At 40.7% G+C, this 23527-nt stretch overlaps 1 protein-coding gene across 1 annotated transcript in view; it reads right to left on the reverse strand.

Moving 5' to 3' along the window:
* The window catches only part of LOC134214020 (igLON family member 5-like), a 163730-nt gene extending 141152 nt beyond the window's left edge, over positions 1-22578 (reverse strand). The window contains exon 1 of the mRNA XM_062693471.1: positions 22536-22578. Coding sequence (XP_062549455.1) covers positions 22536-22560 — 25 coding nt within the window. The 5' untranslated portion in view covers positions 22561-22578. The remainder of the gene's footprint in view (positions 1-22535) is intronic.
* Between the last annotated feature and the right edge of the window lie 949 nt (positions 22579-23527).

Below are 23527 nucleotides of genomic sequence, written 5' to 3' on the forward strand. Positions count from 1 at the left end.
TTGGGAAATTCTTCGGAATTTCCTTTGGGAAATTCTTTGGCATTTCCTTGGGAAATTCTTCGGCATTTCCTTTTGGGAAATTCTTCGGAATTTCCTCTGGGAAATTCTTCGGAATTTCCTTTGGGAAATTCTTCGGAATTCCTTTGGGAAATTCTTCGGAATTTCCTTTGGGAAATTCTTCGGAATTTCCTTTGGGAAATTCTTCGGAATTTCCTTTGGGAAATTCTTCGGAATTTCCTTTGGGAAATTCTTCGGAATTTCCTTTGGGAAATTCTTCGGAATTTCCTTTGGGAAATTCTTCGGAATTTCCTTTGGGAAATTCTTCGGAATTTCCTTTGGAAAATTCTTCGGAATTTCCTTTGGGAAATTCTTCGGAATTTCCTTTGGGAAATTCTTCGGAATTTCCTTTGGGAAATTCTTCGGAATTTCCTTTGAAAATTCTTCGGAATTTCCTTTGGGAAATTCTTCGGAACTTCCTTTGGGAAATTCTTCGGAATTTCCTTCGAAAAATTCTTCGGAATTTGTTTTGGGAAATTCTTAGGAGTTTGCTTTGGGAAATTTTTCGGAATTTGCTTTGAGATATTTTTCGGAATTTGCTTAGGGAAATTTTTCGGAATTTTCTTTTAGAAATTCTTCGGGATTTCCTTTGGGAAATTCTTCGGAATTTACTTCGTGAAATTCTTCAGAATTTCCTTTTAGAAATTCTTCGGGATTTCCTTTGGGAAATCCTACGGAATTTCCGATGAGAAATTCTTCGAAATTTCCATTGGGAAATACTCTGAAATTTCCTTTGGGAAATACTTCGGAATTTCCTTTGGGAAATTATTCGGAATTTCCTTTGGGAAATTCTTCGGAATTTCCTTTGGGAAATTCTTCGGAATTTCCTTTGGGAAATTCTTCGGAATTTCCTTTGGGAAATACTTCGGAATGTCCTTTGGGAAATTTTTCGCAATTTCCATTGGGAAATTCTTCGGAATTCCCTTTGGGAAATTCTTCGGCCTTTCCTTTGAGGAATTCTTCGAAATTTCCTTTGTGAAATTCTTCGGAATTTCCTTTGGAAAATTCTTCGGAATTTCCTTTGTGAAATTCTTCGGAATTTCCTTTGGGAATTCCTTCGGAATTTCCTTTGGGAATTTCTTCGGAAATTCCTTTGGCAAATTCTTCGGAATTTGCTTTGGGAAACTCTTCGGAATTTCCTTTGGGAAATTCTTCAGAATTTCTTTTGAAAAGTTCTTCGGAATTTCCTTTTGAAATTTCTTCGGAATTTTTTCGGGAAATTCTTCGAAATTTCCTCTTGGAAATACTTCGGAATTTCATTTGGGAAATTCTTCGGAATTTGTTTTGGGAAATTCTTCCGAGTTTCCTTTGAGAAATTTTTCGGAATTTGCTTTGGGAAATTCTTCGGAATTTCCTTTGGGAAAATATTTGGAATTTCCTTTGGGAAATTCTTCGGAATTTTCTTTTAGAAATTCTTCGGGATTTCCTTTGGGAAATTCACCGGGATTTCCCTTGGGAAATTCTTCGGGATTTCCTTTGGGAAATTCTTCGGGATTTCCTTTGGGAAATTCTTCGGGATTTCCTTTGGGAAATTCTTCGGAATTTCCTTTGGGAAATTCTTCGGAATTTCCTTTGGGAAATTCTTCGGAATTTCCTTTGGAAAATTCTTCGGAATTTCCTTTGGGAAATTCTTCGGAATTTCCTTTGGGAAATTCTTCGGAATTTCCTTTGGGAAATTCTTCGGAATTTCCTTTGGGAAATTCTTCGGAATTTTCTTTGGGAAATTCTTCGGAATTTCCTTTGGGAAATTCTTCGGAATTTCCTTTGGGAAATTCTTCGGAATTTCCTTTGGGAAATTCTTCGGAATTTCCTTTGGGAAATTCTTCGGAATTTCCTTTGGGAAATTCTTCGGAATTTCCTTTGGGAAATTCTTCGGAATTTGCTTTGGGAAATTATTCGGAATTTCCTTTGGGAAATTATTCGGAATTTTTTTTGGTAAATTCTTTGGAATTTCCTTTGGGAAATTCTTCGGAATTTCCCTTGAGAAATTCTTCAGAATTTCCTTTGGAAAATTCTACGGAATTTCCTTTGGGAAATTTTTCGGAATTTCCTTGGGGAATTCTTCGGAATTTCCTTGGGAAATTCTTCGGAATTTCCTTGGGAAATTCTTCAAAATTTCCTTGGGAAATTCTTCGAAATTTCCTTTGGGAAATTCTTCGGAATTTCCTTTGGGAAATTCTTCGGAATTTCCTTTGGGAAATTCGTCGGAATTTCCGTCGTGAAATTCTCCGAAATTTCCGTCGGGAAACTCTCCGGAATTTTCGTCGGGAAATTCTTCGGAATTTCTTGGGGAAAATGATCGGAATTTCCTTTGGGAAATTCTTTGAATAATCCTTTGGGAAATTCTTCGGAATTTTCTTTGGGAAGTTCTTTGGAATTTCGTTTGGGAAATTCTTCGGAATTTCCTATGGGAAATTCTTCGGAATTTCCTTTGGGAAATTCTTCGGAATTTCCTTTGGGAAATTCTTCGGAATTTCCTATGGGAAATTCTTTGAAACTTCCTTTGGAAAATTCTTCGAAATTTCCTTTGGAAAATTCTTCGGAATTTCCTTTGGGAAATTCTCGGAATTTCCTTTGGGAAATTCTTCGGAATTTCCTTTGGAAAAGGAAAAAGAATTTCCCAAAGGAAATTTCAAAGAATTTCATAAAGAAAATTCTGAAGATTTTATCAAGTACACGACACTGAAGACGACCTTACTGTTGAGGTCGAATTACGTATCTGTCAAGGTACAATCAAGTGATGGAATTAAATGGGATGGTACAAACTCGTCTTATGACAAGTGATTTCCCAAAATAAATTCGAAGACTTTCCCAAAAGTAAATTTGAAGGATTTCCTCGAAGATTTTCCCAAAGAAAATTCCAAAAAATTTCCTAAAAGATTTTCCAAAGAATTTCCCAAAAGAAAATCCGGAGGAATTCCCAAAGTAAATTCCAATGAATTTCCCAAAGGAAATTCCAAAGATTTTCCCAAATGAAATTCCGAATATTTGTTCCCTATTTACAATTAAGATAGTAGTGATATTTTGTGGCTAAAAACTGGAACCGACAAGACGTGGACAAGACATTGTAGATTATTGTCAATAGGGCCAATAGGGCGTTTTGCCTCGCCAAAACGTTAGATATTTCATTCAAATGTGCAAACTCCGGGTTTCACTTAACCTTTATATGTTTAGGCCTAGTTTAGTTACGTCCATCTCAATCATGGTCCACAATAAAAATGGAAGAATACTTATAAGTCGTTTTGCCTCGGGGGCGTTATAAGGCCTGCTCTTCTATAACCATGACGAGCTCGACGGGAAAACAGCAATTCATAGTTGACGCCATTTTCAAATTCTAGAATTCGACTTTCGCTTTGTGAAAATTGCCAAAACCCATACAATATGAACATTATTAAATGAGCTCAATGATTAGAAATGAGAAGTCGTTGTTAGACGCCTTTTTTTTTAACTGAAGATGGTCGACTTCCGATTTGGGAAAATTTACATTTCCGGAACGACCCAATAACATCTTCCATATACCTACATATGAGAATGTGGTCAATTATTAGTTTCTGATAGAAAACCTGGTTTCCGCTGTGGATTATACTTTAGTTAGTCTATAATGAAGTTTAGTTTGGCCAAAGTGAATTGTCTAAAAGCTTGAAATAAATAAACTTGAAAGTGTTCAACTTTTGGCTAGTAAATTGAACTGAACAGCTGATCAACTCACTTGCCCTGTTGAAACGAAGCTTTATTTCTTCTTCGGGCTCATAATCATCATGCGTTGAATTTCAAAAATGAATTCCAATGTCTTTCACCTCAATCATTACAAATGAAAATTTCTTCCCAATCATAACAGCTCTTGCCTCCGCCGGTAGTAAATATTGATTTGCTGCCAAATAAGCCGGCTCAAGCGATGATAATATGTAATTTTCTTTTCGGGCGAGTCCATAAAACGCTCACGCCACCTTGTTTTTCTTCAAATTATGAAAGTCATCGCACCTGAAACCGTCAGGTGAGAAGTTGAGACGTTTGCCTCGTCACGTAGCCGTAAGCTGTTATCTTCCTTTATCGATCTGCGTGTTTGGAAAATGTAAATCCATCCAACCTTCCACAACAAGCAATCCGGTAGGGTGTCGTAGGCGTGTCGCCGTCACCTTCCTGCTGCAGTGTTGTCCTCCTAATGGACCCAGATCAAGCTCACCGGGCCCGCCCCGGTAGCGCCGATTCATTCAACCTGTCACGGTCACGCTCCGGGATAGAAAAGTCACGACGTGTGTCTATCAAGACCGATTGCTTTGCTGTCTGCCTTCCACACCTGGAAGTGGCCCCACTTATGATGAGGGACCTTTCCACCTCCGCCTACGCCGTATGATTGATACTCGTGAATGTTACTTTTATGGCGACTTATTTCATTTTTATTGCCCTGCACTCCATACCGTGTCGTTGGTGTGTTGAACGGTGGTCACGAATCAGTAGGATGCCAACCGGCGCAGGTTTCACGGCCCCCAATAGGTGGTGCCTTACACGGGGGAAAGTCAAGCTATTCGGGAGGTCCGGAAGAATTATGGCATTCCTGCCTGGTCGCTGTCGAGGATAATTCAGTCTTGATTGTTTTTATGACTTCGGCTGAAAGGAGTCCTTAGTGATGATATGTGAGAACACGGAGAGTGTTTTAACAGGAATTGTTAATATTTGATTAAACTGGGAATACCTAGCCAGCAGCAAATTATCGTGAGTTCCTGTGGTAATGTATGCAAATATTTCCATACCTATCATGATTCAAGACACATTTACCCTCTCAATAAAGTTACAGCCTTTAATTGTTCCACATTGTTTCGCACCATTAACAATTTAATAAAATTCGCGGCTTTCATATTTTCTTCCATTGCTGTATTAAATAATTAAATAATAAAGTTCTAATCTCTTGATCTCCATAATTCCAGAAAATTTTCTCTTCGAGTAACCCCCTTCTTTGTATAACTCCAGTCGTTTCCTTCGGATTATGACAGCGGCTTAATGCTTAGTGTACTCAAGGAAATTTTACTCCAGGCCAACTTACAGCCGACGTTAATACAATCATGACAGTAATGTTTATTACACGTCGATGACAATGCAAGTTCCTTCTGTATTTGGATCACTTAGCAGTGGTGTGAGCATATTCGGCGTCAAACCAGGATCACAACGATAATAACAAAACCATCAGCCCGCCGTCTATCCAGTTCGTGCACTGCTGTTCAATTAGAGCACTTTTCCTTATGGTCGCTTCCAGTGACGGCCAGAGTAACTTGGTGGCGCCAGGCTAATGCGAGCGCTAGTCGGTTTATGTTTACTTCGCTAATTATGCCTGTTTTTGCCACTTGGCTGTCATTGTTGTCGCTTTGCACTTAGTTAAGTGGCGAGGATGCTTTTGTTGGCCGGCGTGTTACACGATGCGGTCTCTATAGGAAAGCCCCCGGCTGACTGAATTAATGATAAATGGTGGCGTTCTTCCATCACCATCATCATCTGCACGCGAAAGCACCCACTCACTCACTTTGGCACCCTTGTTATCACTTTGGGGCGCTTTGAGGCCGATGATAAAATGATGACTGGCAGATATTTTGCATGGCTTTCAAGCTTTATACAGTCGGAATTCACTGTCACTGCCAGACTGTCCTTAAATATGCAATTCATACGCAAATCTGGAATACGCTTGGCATAAGCTTTATCAGTTAATTATGAGTCAAACGCATCCCAAATCAATTGAAACCTCATGAGCTCTGGGATTCTTTGTGCAATGCAGTATTTCATGCAACAGGAGTTCATCTACACGGTGCCTTGTTCCGTATAGTAGGAGAACCGACTGTAACTCAATCACTGCTCTGATAATGTTCGCATGGTACATCGAACATAATGCATTATTCAATATTTAGCACTCATGATGTATACATCGGCAAAAGGGATTAGATCAAAAGTGCAATCAAAACTGTTTTGACTGAAAATACAATCAATCGTGCTTCAGTAAATTTACGTATCAAATAGTAACCGAGGTTCTCTTGTGATGCTTGATGTTTCCTAGTTAGATCTTTTGCTACGAAACGGGAAATTCATGCCTCGGCATTTTCTTCAATTAACATTTCTCAACAGAGTTTTTATTGACATAATATATGCTTAAATGCAAAATTGGGGTTTTAGAATGAACATAATTTTATCATCTGCATTATCTTAACATTCTTCTTTCTGTGTTTTGGCCGTACTCCAAGCTCGACTTTCAAACCCACCAATTGAAAGGAAATAAATTTTCATTGTCAATTTTGGGTTGAAACTCAACACTCAACCAAAAGGCCTGCGTAAGCAGGGATACTTAGTTTTATTTCGGTCTTGGTTTTGTCGCAACAAGGTCCAACCATCGTAGCCAAAAGAAAATTTATGATTCTGTTGAGATTTCATAGCGACGAAAATGCTTTGTCCAATGTATCCATTTCTCAGACTGTCTGGCTGATCGGATGGTTCTGTTGTTTATGGGTTGCAAAACCTTCGCATAATTTATGGCTGTTAACTTCGCCAGCAGAATAAGTTTCATTGAAATTTCGTTACGACAGCGTCCTCTCCATTTAGAGACGTCTTCAATGAAAAGTCAGTTCTCTTGAGAGGAGTCAGGAAAATGCCGGATCGTTCCTGCTAGAGACAGCTGCATAATGGAAGAAAATACTTTTTTTCATAGGCCTTTAAAAAGCTCTATCATCAAAACAATATTTTATGATATTCTTTGCATTAGTGTTTTGTATTATATCACGCATGTATCATATCTCGCACATAAGACAGTTTATTTGGTTTTGCTCAATACATCTTAAATGCTCTCGTTGATTCATCCAGGAACAAGTATATCAATCGTGTACATCTATATAACTTTGACTCACACGTTCTCCCCCATTTCATTTGGCTTTCTAACGAAGAAACATATCCTAACACATCAAATACTTGTCATAGTACAAATATGGTTGAAGGTCATTAGACCGAATGCCATTTCACCGGAACAGTGGTTTCTTGACCGAAAGGGTCATTTGTCCGAATGCCGTTTGGCCAATAAGTAAAATTGTTATGTTTATTAAATGAAGAGAGCAGTGAGATGTTCGAAGTGACCGGTGAAAAGTGATAACTGAGAAGTGAGATGTTAAAAGTGCGTGCAGAGTAGTGGGAAGTGAGTACTCAGAAATGAAAGTAGGAGACAAGTAGCAGTAACAAATGGAGAAGTGAGAATTTTGAAGTAAGGAATGAGAAGTGAGAAGTGCGTTGTGAGAAGTGAGAAAAGTGAGTAGTGAGGTGCGATAGATGCGAAATGAGAAGTAGGAAGTGAGTAGCGAGGAAAACAGAAGCAAGAGGTGAGAAGTGAAGAATAATAATTGGGATGTGAGAAGCGAGATGCTTAAAAGTGACTAGTGAGTGTTGAGATACAAGACAGAAACAAAAATTTCCCGACTCCGCCCTTCTTACTTTTCACTTCTTACTTTCCACTTCTTACTTTCCTTCTCATTTTTCAATTCTCACTTATCACGTCTTACAGTTTTCTTCTTACTTCTTTTCACACTTCTCGCTTTCTTCTTTCCAATTTTCTTCTTTCATCTTCCTTCACCTATTTCCTTCTTTCTTCTTCCTTATTTCCTTTATCTGCTCCTTTTCCTTTACCCTTCCATTATTTCGTTTTCTTTCTTCGTTCTATTTCTTCCTCATTTCTCTTTCTATCTTCCTTAGTCATTCTATCTCTTTCCTTCTACCATCGTCCTTTTTCTTTCTTCTTTTTTTCTTTCTCTTCCTACCTTCTTCATCCTTTTTTTTACTTTTTCCTTCTTTCTTCGTCTTTCTTTCTTCATTCTTCTAACTTCTAACTCTTTTTTTCTCGCTTATTATTTCTGTCTTACATCTCACCACTCACTACTCACTTCTCAACATCTCGCTTCTCACATCCAAATTATCATTCTTCACTTTTCTTCTCACTGCTCACTACTCACTTCACTACACTGCTCACTTAGCACTTTTTACTTCACAATTCTCAATTCCTACTTCTCACTTCTTACTTTCCACTTTTCACTTTCAAAGAGAGAAGAGAGGGAGAGAAAGAAGGGAGAAAGCGGAAGAAAGTAAAAGGAAGGAGGAAGAAAGAGAAAAATATGAAATATGAGGACGGAAATATGAGAAAAGGCAAAGGAAAAGCAAAAAGAAAGAAAGCAAAATGAAGAGGGAAGAAGGAAATTGGTGAGTGAAGAATAAAAAGAAGGAAGATGGAAGCAAAAATAAAAAGGAAGGAAATTGCCTTGGCTGACGATATCTTTACGAAAGCCAGGGTAGAGAATACAGTGAGATCTTTTGCGGCTTATAAATCTGCAGGACCGGACGGAATAATTCCAGCAATGCTTCAAAACGACGAATCAGTGCTGATTTTGCCGTTAATTTAGATTTTCAAGGCAAGTGTAAGACTCAATCATATTCCATCTTCATGGAGGCAAGTAAAAGGTATCTTTATACCAAAAGTTGGAAAGCGGGATAAAACGCATCCTAAATCGTTTAGGCCCATTAGTCTTTCATGAGTTCTGTTGGAAACTATGGAAAAGGTGTTGAGTGATTATATCAACTCTAACTACATGATTAAACATCCACTGTCTAAGTTCCAGTTTGCTTACCAGTAAGTCAACAATTACGGCACTTCATATAGTGGTAAAACCAACGTGTGCAGTAAGGGCACCTGTGATGCAGTGAAAACTTTGCTCATCCCGACAACCAACATGTCGTGGGTGGGCTGCGGGGACCTCAGTATGTAGATATAGAGGTCATTGCGGTTCGCGCGCGGTGGTTGTTGTCGGGGTGCTCGTCTCCAACGTGAGATTATGATACGGACCGTTAGGTTACTATCATAGCTTGCGATCGACGGGTGGTGAGGTAGCCACCCTTGAAGTCGATGTTGTGTGTATTGACGTCAAGTGCGTTAGCATAGGCGTGAGCGTTCTCAATAGTCCCCCCCTGATGTATTGCTTAATTGCGGGCCGGGGGTACGGACTGGCGAAAGGGTTTCCCAAGCAGCACAACTTGTTTCACTACTGAACATTTCACTTTGTTGCAACTATTCGAAAAGAAACAGTCTTTGCGTATGTACCATCAAATATAACTCTCTTGCAATCTAAAAAGCGCAAGAGGTGGAGCCTACGGAAACATCCTTCGATTGCAGTAAAATTTCAATAATGTTGCAAAATACTTCAGCGGAAAAAAATAAAATAAAATTATAAAACTGGATTCGATTTATGGATCTTGTGATTGATAGTCCTTCACTCTACCACAGCACCATTCAACACTTCGAAGGGACTGCATGTTGACTCACCATAAAACCATACGATTGTACTCTGTTTTCTGTTACTTGATTGCACCATCACCGGAAAAAAATTGTAAGTTATCAAAACGTTGAACGATGCTAAATCAAACATGAAGACACACTCAACTTATCTGCAACTTAATTTAAACAAACAAATAAATTTTGAAAGACGCATTGAAGTTACATGGTAAAAAATATGCAACTTAATGATTTTGTTTCGTGTTTGCAACATAAAGTGCAGTATTCTTTGGTTGTTTGTTTCCAAATGTCAAACACGTACTGCATTGCAATGTTAATGAAACATTGATCACAACTCGAACGTTTTTGACATCTTGATGCAACTTTTTCGTGCTTTGATGTTTTTCCAATGCCTTTAATAAAACTGAATAGAAACAAAGTGCTTTTTGGAAGATGTTGCGTGTGCTACTTGGGTTTTGGTTTTAGTGGGTCGGGTAAGAGTTACATGACATACCCATCCCCACACTACCTGAGTACCTCCTCAGGTGTCTGGTTGCAGATTTCCGTTTACCCTTGCTCAAGAAAAAAAAAAATATAGTGGTATCTGAAGTGGAAAAAGCGCTATCGGCAAAAGAAAAAGCATTTTGTTCTTTCTTGGATATAAGGAGCTTTCGAATACGCTTCTTATTCGTCAATGGATCATCAAATGGATTCACACCATGCTTGCAAAAAGAGAAAATCTTTTCAGAGCTAGGAAGTTCGTCCCTAACAGTATGGGCAACTAATGTGGTCCTTACTTGTAGACGATCTTCTAGGAAGAAAAAGGTTTCGAGGCTGTAGGCTTTGCTGATGATATTGTCATCATAGTAAGGGGGAAAATCGACAATATCATTTCTGAAAGAATGCAAAGGGCTCTAAATTTTACCCAATCGTGTTGCATTCAGGAAGGCCTTAGCATTAATCCGTCAAAAATTGAAATTGTACCATTCACTAGGAAAAGGAAACTTTTTTTTTTTTGTCTTTATTAAAGAGGAAAAGGAAACTTGATCTAAAAGCTCTAAAGCTTGGAGGACTAGAAATTCAGCTTAGTGAACAGGTCAAATACCTGGGAGTCAATCTGGATTCTAAACTAAACTGGAATGCTCAAATTGAGTGTGCGATCGGAAAGGCAATTAGTGCCTTCTGGATACGCTCTAAAACATTTGGAAGAAAATGGGGCGTTAGACCAAAAATGATAAAGTAGATCTATACTTCCATTATTCGTCCAAAACTGACATATGCTGCTCTTGTATGGTGGCCAAAAACAAAAGAGGCTACTGCACAGAAGAAGCTGACAAAACTGCAAAAGTTATTGTCCATTACTATAACGGGAGCGATGCGTAGCACCCCATCAAAATCGCTAGATGCAATTCTTAATCTGCTACCATTGTATGAATTCGTGCAGTTCGAAGCGGACAAGAATACACCCGATTCTTTTTACACGGGGATGCGATCCGTGTAAAAAAGTTTTCAGTTCAAAATTCGAAAATCCGTGTAAAAAAGTTTTATGATTTCTCGACGAATTATGCAGAATGGAGCAACTTTTCAAAAATCGTTTAAAAACAGAATCGGGTGTATGCAAAAACTTAAACAATTGAAGTTATTCAAGTCAGGCGATTTAGTGGGCCACTTGAGTATCTCACAAAATTTTCAATATTGGCCAGTGATAATTATGAGTGGAGACTGGATGAAACCTGTGGAGAACTATGACATTCCTTACTACATATATGAACCATCACGTATGGTTTGGAATGTCAGAGGTCCCACTGTTAGAGACGATTCCATAAAATTCTACCCAGATGGCTCAAAAATAGGAACAAAAACGTGTGCAGGAATCTTCGGCCCTGGGATAGCGATCTCAGTGGGAATGGGAAACTATCCAACAGAAAAATATATTAAGCTCTTTTAGTGGAATATATTAAACCGTCTAAGACGAATTAAGTACTGTCCATTTAATTCCACCAGTTAATTTTCGTTATCTTTGCAGATACGTATTTCGACCACAACTGTGTGGCCGTCTTCAGTGTCTTGTACTTGACTCGACTTGAAGAAAACAATCGCAACTTACACTATTTATACTACGCTAGGTACCTAATCTAATCTTATTTGCCTACTTTATTTACCTATACGAAAGGAAAGGAAATATAGATATGCAAATAATTGTATTATCACAGATAGTCAAGTGGCACTCAAAGCGTTGAGTAGCTTTAAATGTACGTCAAAACTTGTCTGGGAATGCATTCTTTCATTGCGAAAGATGTACCAAGAGAATTCCGTAAATCTGTACTGGGTTCCAGGACACTGTGGCATTGGAGGTAATGTAAAGGCAGGTGAGCTTGCGAAACGAGGTTCAAACACACAGTTTATTGGCCCTCGGTTTATTGGCCAGACTGTACCATAAAAATGGAATTAAAATCCTGGGAAGCACAAAGCTTGATGACCAATTGGTTGGTTGCCGAAAAGTTTGCTCAATCAAAGATATTTATAATTCCCAATGTTAAAGTAACCGAAAAGCTCTTGGAGCTCAGCAAGAGAGTTCTGTTCTTTGCAACTTTACTGGCTTAATAACCGGACACTGCCCGAGCAGATATTACTTGAAAAATATTGGCCAGATTCAGACTGATATCTGTCGTTTCTGTAACATGGAATGTGAAACCTCGGAACATCTGCTTTGCAGTTGTGATGCATTGTACAAGGGTAGATCTAAATTTCCAAATAGTGGCTTTATGCAACCAGGAGATCCTATTTGGCCTGCAAATCCTGGAAAGGTATTGGGTTTTATTAACTCAATTATACCGGACTGGGAAAATACGCGTCTTAGGTTGTTTACTTGACAAATGGTGATCAAACTAAAAGATGCGAACACATAGTTAATAGTTATTATGGGTATACCACAAAAGTTCAACTCAATAGACGCAGTGGTTCTACGCCCCAAGAAAAAAAAAATCACAGTGAAAGCTGTTCGCAGAAGTCTGTGGTAACATCGACATGGTGATCGGGAGATCGCTCTCCTCCACGTAGGTCACCCAGAAAATCAAACAGACCACTTCCTCGTTGAAACTAAACTGTTTAGTTTGAGAGAAGTAAGCCGAAACGCGTAACGTGAAAAATACCTTTTTTAATTCCATCGTCACCGAAAAAGCTAATCAATTTCATTTCAAGACAAAATTTTCAAAATGACTTATCTGCTTTTGTAAACAATGATTCAATCGACGATTTGACGAATCTGATAGCTCTCCCACGTAAACCAACGCCATCAACAGGTAGCGGACACCTTCACCTACCTATTGGTTATGTTGGTTTGCGTGGGAGTGCTATCAGATTCGCCAAATCGTCGTTTCAATATTTGTTTACAAAAGCAGATAAGTCGTTTTGAAAATTTTGTCTTGATTTGAGGAATTCCACGATAATTAGTTAAAACTAGCCACCCCATAACCAGAGACCGGCGGAGTGAAAAACTGTCGAAATGGCAACGTATGAAAATGCATGAAATCGTGAAAATAATACTGGCATCACTTGAACTTTTTGCTTGCTTCTTATGGATGCAAAAAGTAAACAAGTCGAAATGGAACCGCTTTTGACGGTTCGATTGGTAACAAGATGGCGTCTTCGCCGATCTCTTATTGTAGTATTTCTAGTTAAAACTAGATTCCCCAGTTCCTAACGGAACTATCCGATCTGCACTTTTGCCTCTAATTCTGTCATGAACATGTATGTCTAAGTTTGGCAGCTGATATTAGCATTTCCATATCACTGGCTTCTACTTGGCAATCCTCGACCAAGCTCTAAATGACAAGATCACCAACGACCTGGCAAAGATATAAAATCGAGCCTGGATGCCTGAAGTGCTACAGCACGTATGTATTCGCAAACTAGTCTCTTGGCAAGTATTCAGTGGAATGCTTCAGTCCATAAAACCATTGGCGTAACAAGCCCCGATGCCTAGGTAAGGGGGTGGGGGGAGAGGAGGCTATAGCTCCTTCATCTATTTTCTCTATTTTGAGCTTCCCTTCAAAAATTCTCGAACATTTTATCACCTCATAAAGCTATCTTAGTGGTAATGTGATAAATACGGTCCAACCACCTAAGGCAATTGCAGATCAATTACACTCCTCCATATTCTCTTTTCACAAGCACGTGCTTTCTGTTGTAGTCCACAGTATCGAAGTGTGTTTGTTTACCAGCCGATGATTGCTTACTTACTTGATACTTAATGGGCTACAGCTCTTCGATGAACCTACGCCGAATGGAGTATCCTTCTCCACTGGACTCGATCCTGGGCCAATCGCTTCCAGTCGCCCTGAACATTGAGCGCCCTCAGGTCCTCTTCAACTGCAAAAAGCCATCGTGTACACGGCCTTCCGCGAAGCCTGCGGCTAATAAATATTATCTTTGCTTGACGTTCTTCCGGCATACGAAGAACGTGACCAGCCCACCGTAGTCTGCCGTGTTGAATAAGCTTAATAATATCCAGCTCTTTATACACCTGGTACAATTCGTGATTCATGCGGCGCTGCCAGATACCGTTCTCCTGTTTACCGCCGAGTACTGTCCGCAGCACCTTACGCTAAAACACTCTCCGAAAGCTCTCCGATTAGCCTCTTTTAGCGTCCATGTTTCACGGAAGAATCAGAGTAGTATACAGCGCGAGTTTTGTTTTCGTTTGCAGACTACGGGACTTAAGCTGGTTACGAAGTCCGTAATAAGCCCTATTTGCAGCTGCAATATTTTCACCTCGCGGGTAGCATAATTTACACACGTCGCTAATGTTCCAAGATACACAAATTCTTCTACCACTTCAAATTTTTCACCATCCAGCACCATTTCGCTATCACCACCTATTTGGTTGTACAGCTCCTAAAATCATCATTGACTACCCCCTCAACCGAGTACCACTACATACGGCTTACGAATAGCGTGAAAGGCGCTCGTGAAATACACTTTTGAGTGCATATGAATAAATACACCATTAAAAACGAATTTAACCATTGCGTCAGCCGGTCAGGGGCCGATATTTTGTAATAATATTAAGATAATAAATGTAGTGTAAATAATGTAAATAAAGTGTTAGTAATGTCTAGACTAATACAATAAAAGTGTTGTAAAATAAACTGTAATGTGTCGTGTTGTGGAATAAAAATACGAGTTTTCAAACCCCAACTGAGCGGAAGTAAACCCACCAAACCGTTACTCATCAGTAGATCCAAGAAAGGATACATACAGTCCACCAGAATATCCACCCGTAGAGGGAGAACCACTCCGAGGTACAATAGCACCACTAATGAACCCACGTTGATTGCCAGCGACCATATACTTCGTTTAGCTGGTATTGATCGTGAGTCCAATCCTCGTTGTCTCCCTCTTAAAAGGCACAAAAGCCTTTTCCACGGCACGGCGATCAATCCCGATGGAATCGATATCGTCCTCAAATCCCAGGAGCATATGCAATCTTGTGATAATGGTACTGCTTCTTTGCACATCAGCTCTTCTAATCGCTCCTTCGAGCGCTATTTTGAACAGTAGATTCGAGAGTGCATCACCCTGCTTTAATCCATCTAAGGTAACAAATGACGTCGATATTTCATCCGCAACCCTTACACTTGATTTCGATCCGCCAACGTTATACGAATCAGCCGTATCAGTTTCGCTGGATAACCATGTTCAAGCATAATTTGCCATCATTCATTCCGTTTCACTGAAGGGTAAACACTCAGGGTAAACTTCAGGGTAAACACATCCACAGCTTGTCCATCGTCGCTAATATTTATTCTGTTCACCGATGCACCGTCACTTCTACTATTCAACAAAGTCTCGAAGTGTTGCTTCCACCTGGTAGCCATTCGGTTTTATCTGTCCATTGAACTCATTGGCAAAACCTTATCAATGGGTTTAAGCTTCCCATGCCATGGGAGGCATTCAAATGGATTTTTTTCTCCTCTATGTGGGCATCGGACTAATGAGGCCGCTGACACGCTCTAAACGTACCGGACACGGATCTCAAATCTTGGCTCAAAAGAATTATTGCTAACGTCTATGCATTTGGGGGCCCTCCTTAGCCGTGCGGTAAGATGCGCGTCTACAAAGCAAAACCATGCTGAAGGTGGCTGAGTTCGATTCCCGGTCCGGTCTAGAACATTTTCGGGTTGAAAATTTTCTCGACTTCTCTGGGCATAAAATCATCGTATTAGCCTCATGGTATACATATGCGAAAATAGTAACTTGGCTTAGAAACCTTGCAGTTAATAACTGTGGAAGTGGTGAATGAGCACTATGCTGCGAGGTGGCATTGTCCCAGTGGGCGATGTAATGCCAACAAAAAAGAATAAGAAGACGTCTATGCATTAGAATGACATAATAATCGAACGCTGTCGGAGCAGGTGGTCTTCTACAGACATCGAACTAGTCACACCAGGATTTCTTATAATTTCGCAGGCGTCGTCAAAAATTGACGGGTATATTTGGATTATAATTGAGTTAGTCATAGATTGAAGACCTCTAGTGCGTATGGCGGTGACCAGTGGCTGCCAGAGTCTGTTTTTAGGCGCCTGAGTACGAATAACTAATTAGGTTTTGTTGGATTTTTTTCTACATGTTACAAGATTCGGCGAGAATTCAATATTTATTGACAGATTTTTTAGTTATATACTACTTGTTGTATATTGGGCGGATGGGAATGACGAAATAAACATCGAGAACACGCGGATGCGAATATAATTAACTTTTTATTGTTTTTTCTGTGATGCTCTCACTCCGGTGTATGCAACGGAAATCAAAGTTCGTTTATGTTGGCAGGAGTGGGTAGGCTCGTGCCGTTGACAGCGTAAGTGCTGCCAGAACTGCTGCTACACGGGTAAAAATCCGTTCCCGGAAATGAGAAAATAATTCATGATTTCATGAATCCAACGTGTTTTCATGTTATGAAAATACACCATGAATATAAATCATGATTTCATGATTTATTTTTGCGTAACGCAACCAATGCGTTACGATTTGGTTGTTGAGATCGAAAAATAAAAAAAAAAGTTCAACAGGGGCGTTGAGCTCGAGTACACCGAGTGAGAGTCCGGCGTGCTACCTTTCAGCCGTTCTCGCTTCTTGGGAAGGGAGTGTTCGAAGCATAACCGGTTATGCATTTTGTCGACTGTTGAAGATTGCGTAGTACCATAATAATGTTCCTGAAATCATGAATTATAATCATGATTTCATGAACTCGCATGATTTCATGATTTTTTATTCATGATTGTAGGTATGCATTTGTTTCCGTGTAGGATATAACAGCTCTTCCCCGCGAAATAAGCTCTTTTCTAGTCTGTTACAAGTCAAGTCTCCGCGGTGGTTTGATCGTTCGCTGCGATCGTCGCAATCCTTGATCTGCTGGCAAGCTCATTGGATTCGCAGATCCATCAGCTTTGGCTGTTTCATTCGAAATTTTTCGTTGGCATTCCCGATGAAGGAACGGAAACAGTCGGATTAGAAGGAAGGGATAAGTCCGCGAAAGTATTGATGTTTTCTTCCGTTGTCGAAGTCGGGGCATATTTGAAGTTACTGCGATAGCGTTGTCGTAGAAAAATTGACAACCGATCTCTTCGCCGCGTGAAGAAGTCACGTTTGTTGGGGAACCCGTTAACCCTGCACCAACGCTACGCAGATGGGCTATATGGCGCTTCCAGACCCGTCCATCCTTAAGTTGTACCATGTAATGTAACTTACCAAGACGTTCTTTAACAAACCCGAATTCCCATTTGTTTTCGTGGACGTAGTCTCGAATCGCCACTTTGGCACCCACCGTTAGTTCTCTAACTTTAGACTGAACTTCGCTTCTGTTCGGATCGATTGAACGAATCATTAGATCTAGCCGTGAGCGGATCTGGCGACCAAAAACTAACATAGACGGAGAATATCCAGTAGACGGGTGAATCATTTTGCGATACGCTAAGAGAATATTGCAAATTTCGCTTTGTACTTCGGAACGATTGCAATTTAAAGATTTGAATTTCAATTTCATTACCTGTATGAACCTCTCGGCCTGGCCGTTTGTGGCAGGATGATACGGAGCGCTGAATTTGTGGACAATACCGTTTAGTTCCAAAAATGTGGTGAAGTCAGCTGAGGTGAACTGAGGCCCATTGTCACTCACAAAAACTGACGGTAGACCATAAGTACTGAATAATTCTCTGCATTTGTGGATTGTAGTTTCGGTTGTCATGTTTTTGACTACATATACCACAGGCCACTTTGAAAACGCACCAATGAGTATCAGATAGTAAAAACCCATGAAAGGGCCAGCGTAGTCCGCATGAATACGCTGAAATGGTTCACTGGGCGTTTCCCAACAGTGGAAAGAAACCTTCGGTGGATTAGCCTTAACAGCCCGACAAGAAGCACAGTCCCTAATTAGACCTTCTATATCCTTATCTATTCCTTCCCACCAGCAGTAACTACGAGCGAGTGATTTGATCCTGGACATACCGAAATGCGTTGAATGAAGTTCGTGAAGAACCTTCATTCTCAACGAAGGTGGTTATATATACACGACAACCACGCATTATGCAATCTTTCTGTAAACTGAACTGCTTTTGATCTACACCGAATCTAAATTTACCGTCAACTGCTTTACCTGTTCTAAGAGCTTGTAGTAATTCGCGAACACTGTCGTCTGACAGAGTGGCTGTGCTCAACTCATCTACTGTAAGTGGTAGCGTGTGTATAGCATTAATCTCAACAGCATCTGGTTCCTCGATTTCTGACTCGGAGTCAGTGAACGATATTGGTAAACGAGACATGGCATCCGCATTGAAATGATCTGAAGATCGACAATGACGGATTTTATAGTCGAAAGCTTGCAAAAATGCGGCATAATGCTGCATCCGCATCGTAGACATTGTAGGAAGACCTTTGGATTCCGAGAATATCTGACTGATAGGTTTGTTATCAGTAATAAGAGTAAACTTACGACCATATAAGTAATGGTGGAGCTTGCGAATACCAAAAATGACCGAATATGCCTCTTTGTCTATCTGGGAATACTTCTGCTGCGTTCTAGATAAAGTCTGTGAAGCGTACTGTAATGGCCGCTCAGTTCCATCAGGGTACTGATGACTGAGTACCGCGCCTACACCGTAAGGTGAGGCATCAGTAGCTAAAATCACCGGAAGCGACGGATCGTAGTGGACTAGGAACCTGTCTGACTGCATTTCTTTTTTAACCAATGCAAATGATTTCTCGCACTCCTGGTTCCAGACAAAAGGAACCTCGTTCTTTAGTAAGTTATTAAGTGGGTAAAGAATCGTACTTAGGTTGGGGAAAAAAACGACCGTAGTAAGTGATAAGTCCTACGAAGGATCGAACTTGATCCTTGTTTTTAGGAACCGGCATGTTCTAAATGGCGTCGATCTTATCGCGAAGCTTGTGTATCCCAGCTTTATCTACCATGTAACCGCAATAATCGATACGATTTGAGAAAAATTCGCACTTCTCCCTATTAACGCGTAGATTGTATTTACTTAGCCTTCTAAATACTTCTTCTAGTCTACGCAAGTGCGTTTGATTATCAGGACCGGTAACGGGAATGTCGTCGATGAAGACGGTAATCCCAGGGATACCCTGAAGTATTTCCTCCATTAACCGCTGAAAAATAGCTGGGGTGGAAGCGACACCGTACATGAGCCTCGTAGGGCGGAACAGGCCTCTATGAGTGCTCAACGTCAGCAAATCCCTGTCCTATGGGCGAACCTCCAGTTGCAAATAAGCCTGAGACAAATCTTAGTCTCCGCACAACCGTACTCTACCTCCAGACTTTTTTTACTGAAACGACAGGAGTGGCCCACTCCGCATGATCCACCCTTTCCCAGATGCCCTCACCGACAAACGCGTGGATCTCCTTATCGACTGCGTCGCGCACTGCAAATGGTACTGCTCTGGCCTTCACGTAAACTGGCCTTGAATCTTTTCGAACCGTCAGCGAAGCTTGAATCCCCTCAATTTTACCTACACGTCCTTCGAAAACATATGAAAATTTATTGAGCAAATCATTTAACGCAGTGGCGGTGGATTAATCATTGCCGCCACAATAGGAAACCGATTGTGTACCGGGTCTAAAAACGCGATTGAAATCCAACTTCAATGCTAGCAACCAATCGCGGCCTTGCAAGGGGTGCCTGCTGGATTCCGCAATGTGCAGGGGCAACGTAAGCTCCTCACCATTTGCAACAACTTTAACCATAATCTTACCGAGTACACCGATATCATTATCGCAGTAGCTTACTAGCCGTGTAGTTGTAGGAAGGATTTTCAAGTCGTAAAAGTATTGTCGTTTGTCTCGTACATTAATAAGGGATACAGGAGAGCCGGTATCAACTTCGAATGTTAACTCTTTGTGATTGATCGTCAAATACAAAAGAAACATACCAGCAAGACCTCGAACTGCATGTAGATGGAATACGTCCTTAATAACGCAAGGTTCTTCCAAGTGGTGTGCGCCATCGGTGCCCCTCTTTTCCTTGAACTTTGACTGGCACACCTTCTCCAGATGCCCCTTCTTCTTGCAGTGGTTGCAGACAGTGACCTTGTGCTTGCATTTGTCCGCGAAATGTTCAGCATCTCCGCAGCGGTAACAGTGCTTCTTCTGTCCGTCTCGTTTGCCGGTCTGGATGGAACTTCTATTCGAACTAATTTGACTAGCCGGCTGGAACGCATTCTTCTTTCTCGCTTTCTTGGATCGATGTTCTATGTGCTGCACCTCGTTCTTTGATCGGGATCCATGCATCTCGTCGGTTCCACGATGAGACATTTCCATGCCAAACGCAATTTCTTTCGCCTTCGCCAGGGTTAAGTTGCGAACTTCCAGTAACCGCGACTGTATCACAAGATTCCGGATGCCAAAGACGAATTGGTTCCTCAGGGCTTTGTCCAGATGATCCTCGAAGTTGTACGTTTGAGCGAGCTTCTCCAAATCCATCAAATAGTCACTCAAAGACTCGTGATCTAGTTGCTTGCGACTGGCGAACTTGAAATTTTTCAGAATTTCTAGAGGATCCGGGCTGAAATGATCCTTCAGAAGTGTTACGATTTCGCCGTAGGTTTTGGTGTGTGGTGCGGCCCTATTCAGCTTATTACAAAGTACGTCGTATGTGGCACTGCCCATGTAGTGGAGTAGGTAATCGGTTGCTTGAACATGGTAAATCCGAAAAGAAATTTCCAGCCTCTCCAACCATCGGTCGAATTTCGATGTAGCAGGGTTGAATGGCTCAAGCGAAAACGTAGCCGGCATGGTAGCAACGCCACCTACGGGATGACTCGTTGAACTACCGACAGGAAGACCAGTTGTACCACCGGTTGGAAGGCCCGTAGCACCGCCGACCGCAGCAGCAGATGGATTCGCCATGATGCAGAAAAAAGTCGGCCGAAAACCGTACAGACACCAAAATAATCCGAAAACCACTTACGAATTAAACGCAACTTCACCGAATTACGCGCAGTTTCAAACTTCTCGTCGCCAAATTTTTGTATGGGAATGATGAAATAAACACCGAGAACACGCGGATGCGAATATACCTAATTAACTTTTTGTTTTCTCTGTGATGCTCTTACTCCGGTGTATGCAACGGAAATCAAAGTTCGTTTATGTTGGCAGGAGTGGGTAGGCTCATGCCGTTGACAGCGTAAGTTCTGCCAGAACTGCTGCTAGGATATAACACTACTAATTTTTTACATCTCAACAGTAACAAAAATAAAATGGGTGTAAACTGCTTGTTACAAGTAATTTTTAAGGAGCAGTTCAATTGTTGAAAGCATTGACATTTTATTTATGCGACTGCTATTAAAAAAAGAACTCTCCCGATAATATAGGTTAGTAGTAATATATACCAATCGTAGCAGACTTAATTTTTCAATTGTTCATTAGTATTCCGAATTGGAACTAATAATCATTGTTCTATACGCCGAACGAATCAATCAGCGACATAAGATCATATGAGCTCACCAATGTATGCATTAGTTCAAAACATCAGATGAGATTTTTATGTCGTTCCTACCCATACCGGGATCCAATAAATATTTCCACGATCAGTATGACACTTCTAATTAACCCTACTCAAGATTTCATCATCGATGTCATGCAAACATTAGGTTATCGCCCAGTCTCCGGGAAAGAACCCACCCGGAACTCTAATCCCCTTGGGTCACGGGGACGGGTCGCACAAATCCGTTCATCTTTTTTCGCCCCTTCCGCTTCCACTCAAACCTGCACTACATAAACCTCTTTCATGCTATTTTGATCCCTTATATTCGGCCTTGGGTCATAATCGTATCCGTCGAAACATCAATCTTGACTCATCTACAAGGCGCTCGGGCCTTGTCATCGAACATTTGTCCCTTGCAGAAAAACAATCAATCGATGGCTTGGGATTCGTCCGTTCGTCGACTTTTTGCCTTGGGACCGAGAGCGGACTTGAATGGCAACACAGTCCGTAATAAATCATTACATATTCTGTATGTACCGGAATGTGTAAACAAAATCGATGAGCAGGTCGGATACCTTTTCTTTTGTTTTATTGGTTCGGGTTCGCTGAACGTCCTTTTCCGAATTCAATGGAGTTCGTTTTCCAAGGTATTCATGCGGCAGAACGAACGTCTTGGTACATTTTGACGAGCCTCGTTAAAACCATCTTGAAGATGGGAAAAGCAACTTATAAAATTTTTTTTTTTCGATAAATCTAAACAGTGTTCAAAAAGAAACATGTGATTGACGTTAAAAGTTGTTCAATAAGTGAAATGTTTTACAAAGCTTCAACTGCCGAAAACATGGAAGCTCCAATAATAATTCCGTGAGGTTCAGATTGTATAAAATTTTCAAATCTTACACAAATTGTCAATCAGCTTTTAACTCACTTTCCTCCTATATTGTAGAAAAAATGGTTCATCAAACTGGGAGGCCAAGAAAAAAACTAATGAGTTCGACTGAACAATGGAAGCACCCTTTCGGGCTGTATTTGCATTGGGTTTTCCGTTATCTTCCCCTCGAGCGGGTAAAATTCTAAATTCTATCCTTTCCATTATTTTTTTTAATGAACCAACCCTTCCATCGTTGTGTTTTGTTTTGCATTGTAGCGGTTGATTAAATTCCTAAATTGAAGTCTTTGCTTGCAAAAAAAAAACTTACGTTCCACGTAAATGTAATCGTCCATGAATTTTTGGGTACCTGAAAGTAATTCAGAAAAAAAACAGAAGTTAGTATATTTTTAGTCATGAATTAAGCAGTCTGTAAGTATTAAAAATCATCCCTGCAGTAAAAATCCTCGTTTGCCATGTAATGTAATAAGCAGAGAGTCTACCGTGGACTGATTCAACCACTGCCACAAGGACAGTAATTGCATAATAATGGTCGTCGTTTTCAACCACAATTTCCATTACAACGGGCGCGACATTTTAATGCACGATATCCTCGCCACCACACCGACCGACCGACCGCTGCTCGCTCGGTGGGTTAGCCAACAGGAGTTGGAGAACAACCTCAACAACCGAAGTCTTGCCTCGCTCGAACCATTGCAGAATTGCTCGTTGGCGCAAGGTGGTTACCGGAACCATTCGTCATAACTAGTTGGACGGATATGGTGCAAGAAATGCATGCTCGGGTTGAAAGGTGTTGAAAACCAGGTTGGCAATTGTAAATTCTGTCACTTTTTAGATTTATTTCACTTGAAGAATTGGGTGAAATAACGACGGTATGTAGCTCCAGCTCCACTCGGCAGTCAGTGGCTGAAGAAGAGAAAAAAGGGCTGTAAAATCAGTTGAGAACCTTTAAATTTTAAATATGCAAAATAGCGGTGCACTCGAATGCGAACTTTTTTAATTCTTGGATGAATGAGTTGTACTGTACTCCGTTTTGTGGTCAATCGAATTATTCTTAATTGTTTTCTGTGTACCGCCCTGCCTTCCTGAACAGGTTGCAATTTCGCAGAGTGATTAGGCAGCGTATTAGAATGCTGATAACGTCATTCCTAATTAATGCGTTTGTCGCGTTGGAAAAGAAATATTAAGATGTAATGCGGTTATTTGCACCCCTGCGGTCGACTATGACGATGTCCGTGAGTACCTGCTAGCCTAAGTATGTGAGATTTACTCGCACGATGTTCCTGGTACGTAGCCTCTGAA

Source organism: Armigeres subalbatus, chromosome 2 (genome assembly GCF_024139115.2).
Source record: "Armigeres subalbatus isolate Guangzhou_Male chromosome 2, GZ_Asu_2, whole genome shotgun sequence".
Classification (NCBI taxonomy): Eukaryota; Metazoa; Arthropoda; class Insecta; order Diptera; family Culicidae; genus Armigeres; species Armigeres subalbatus.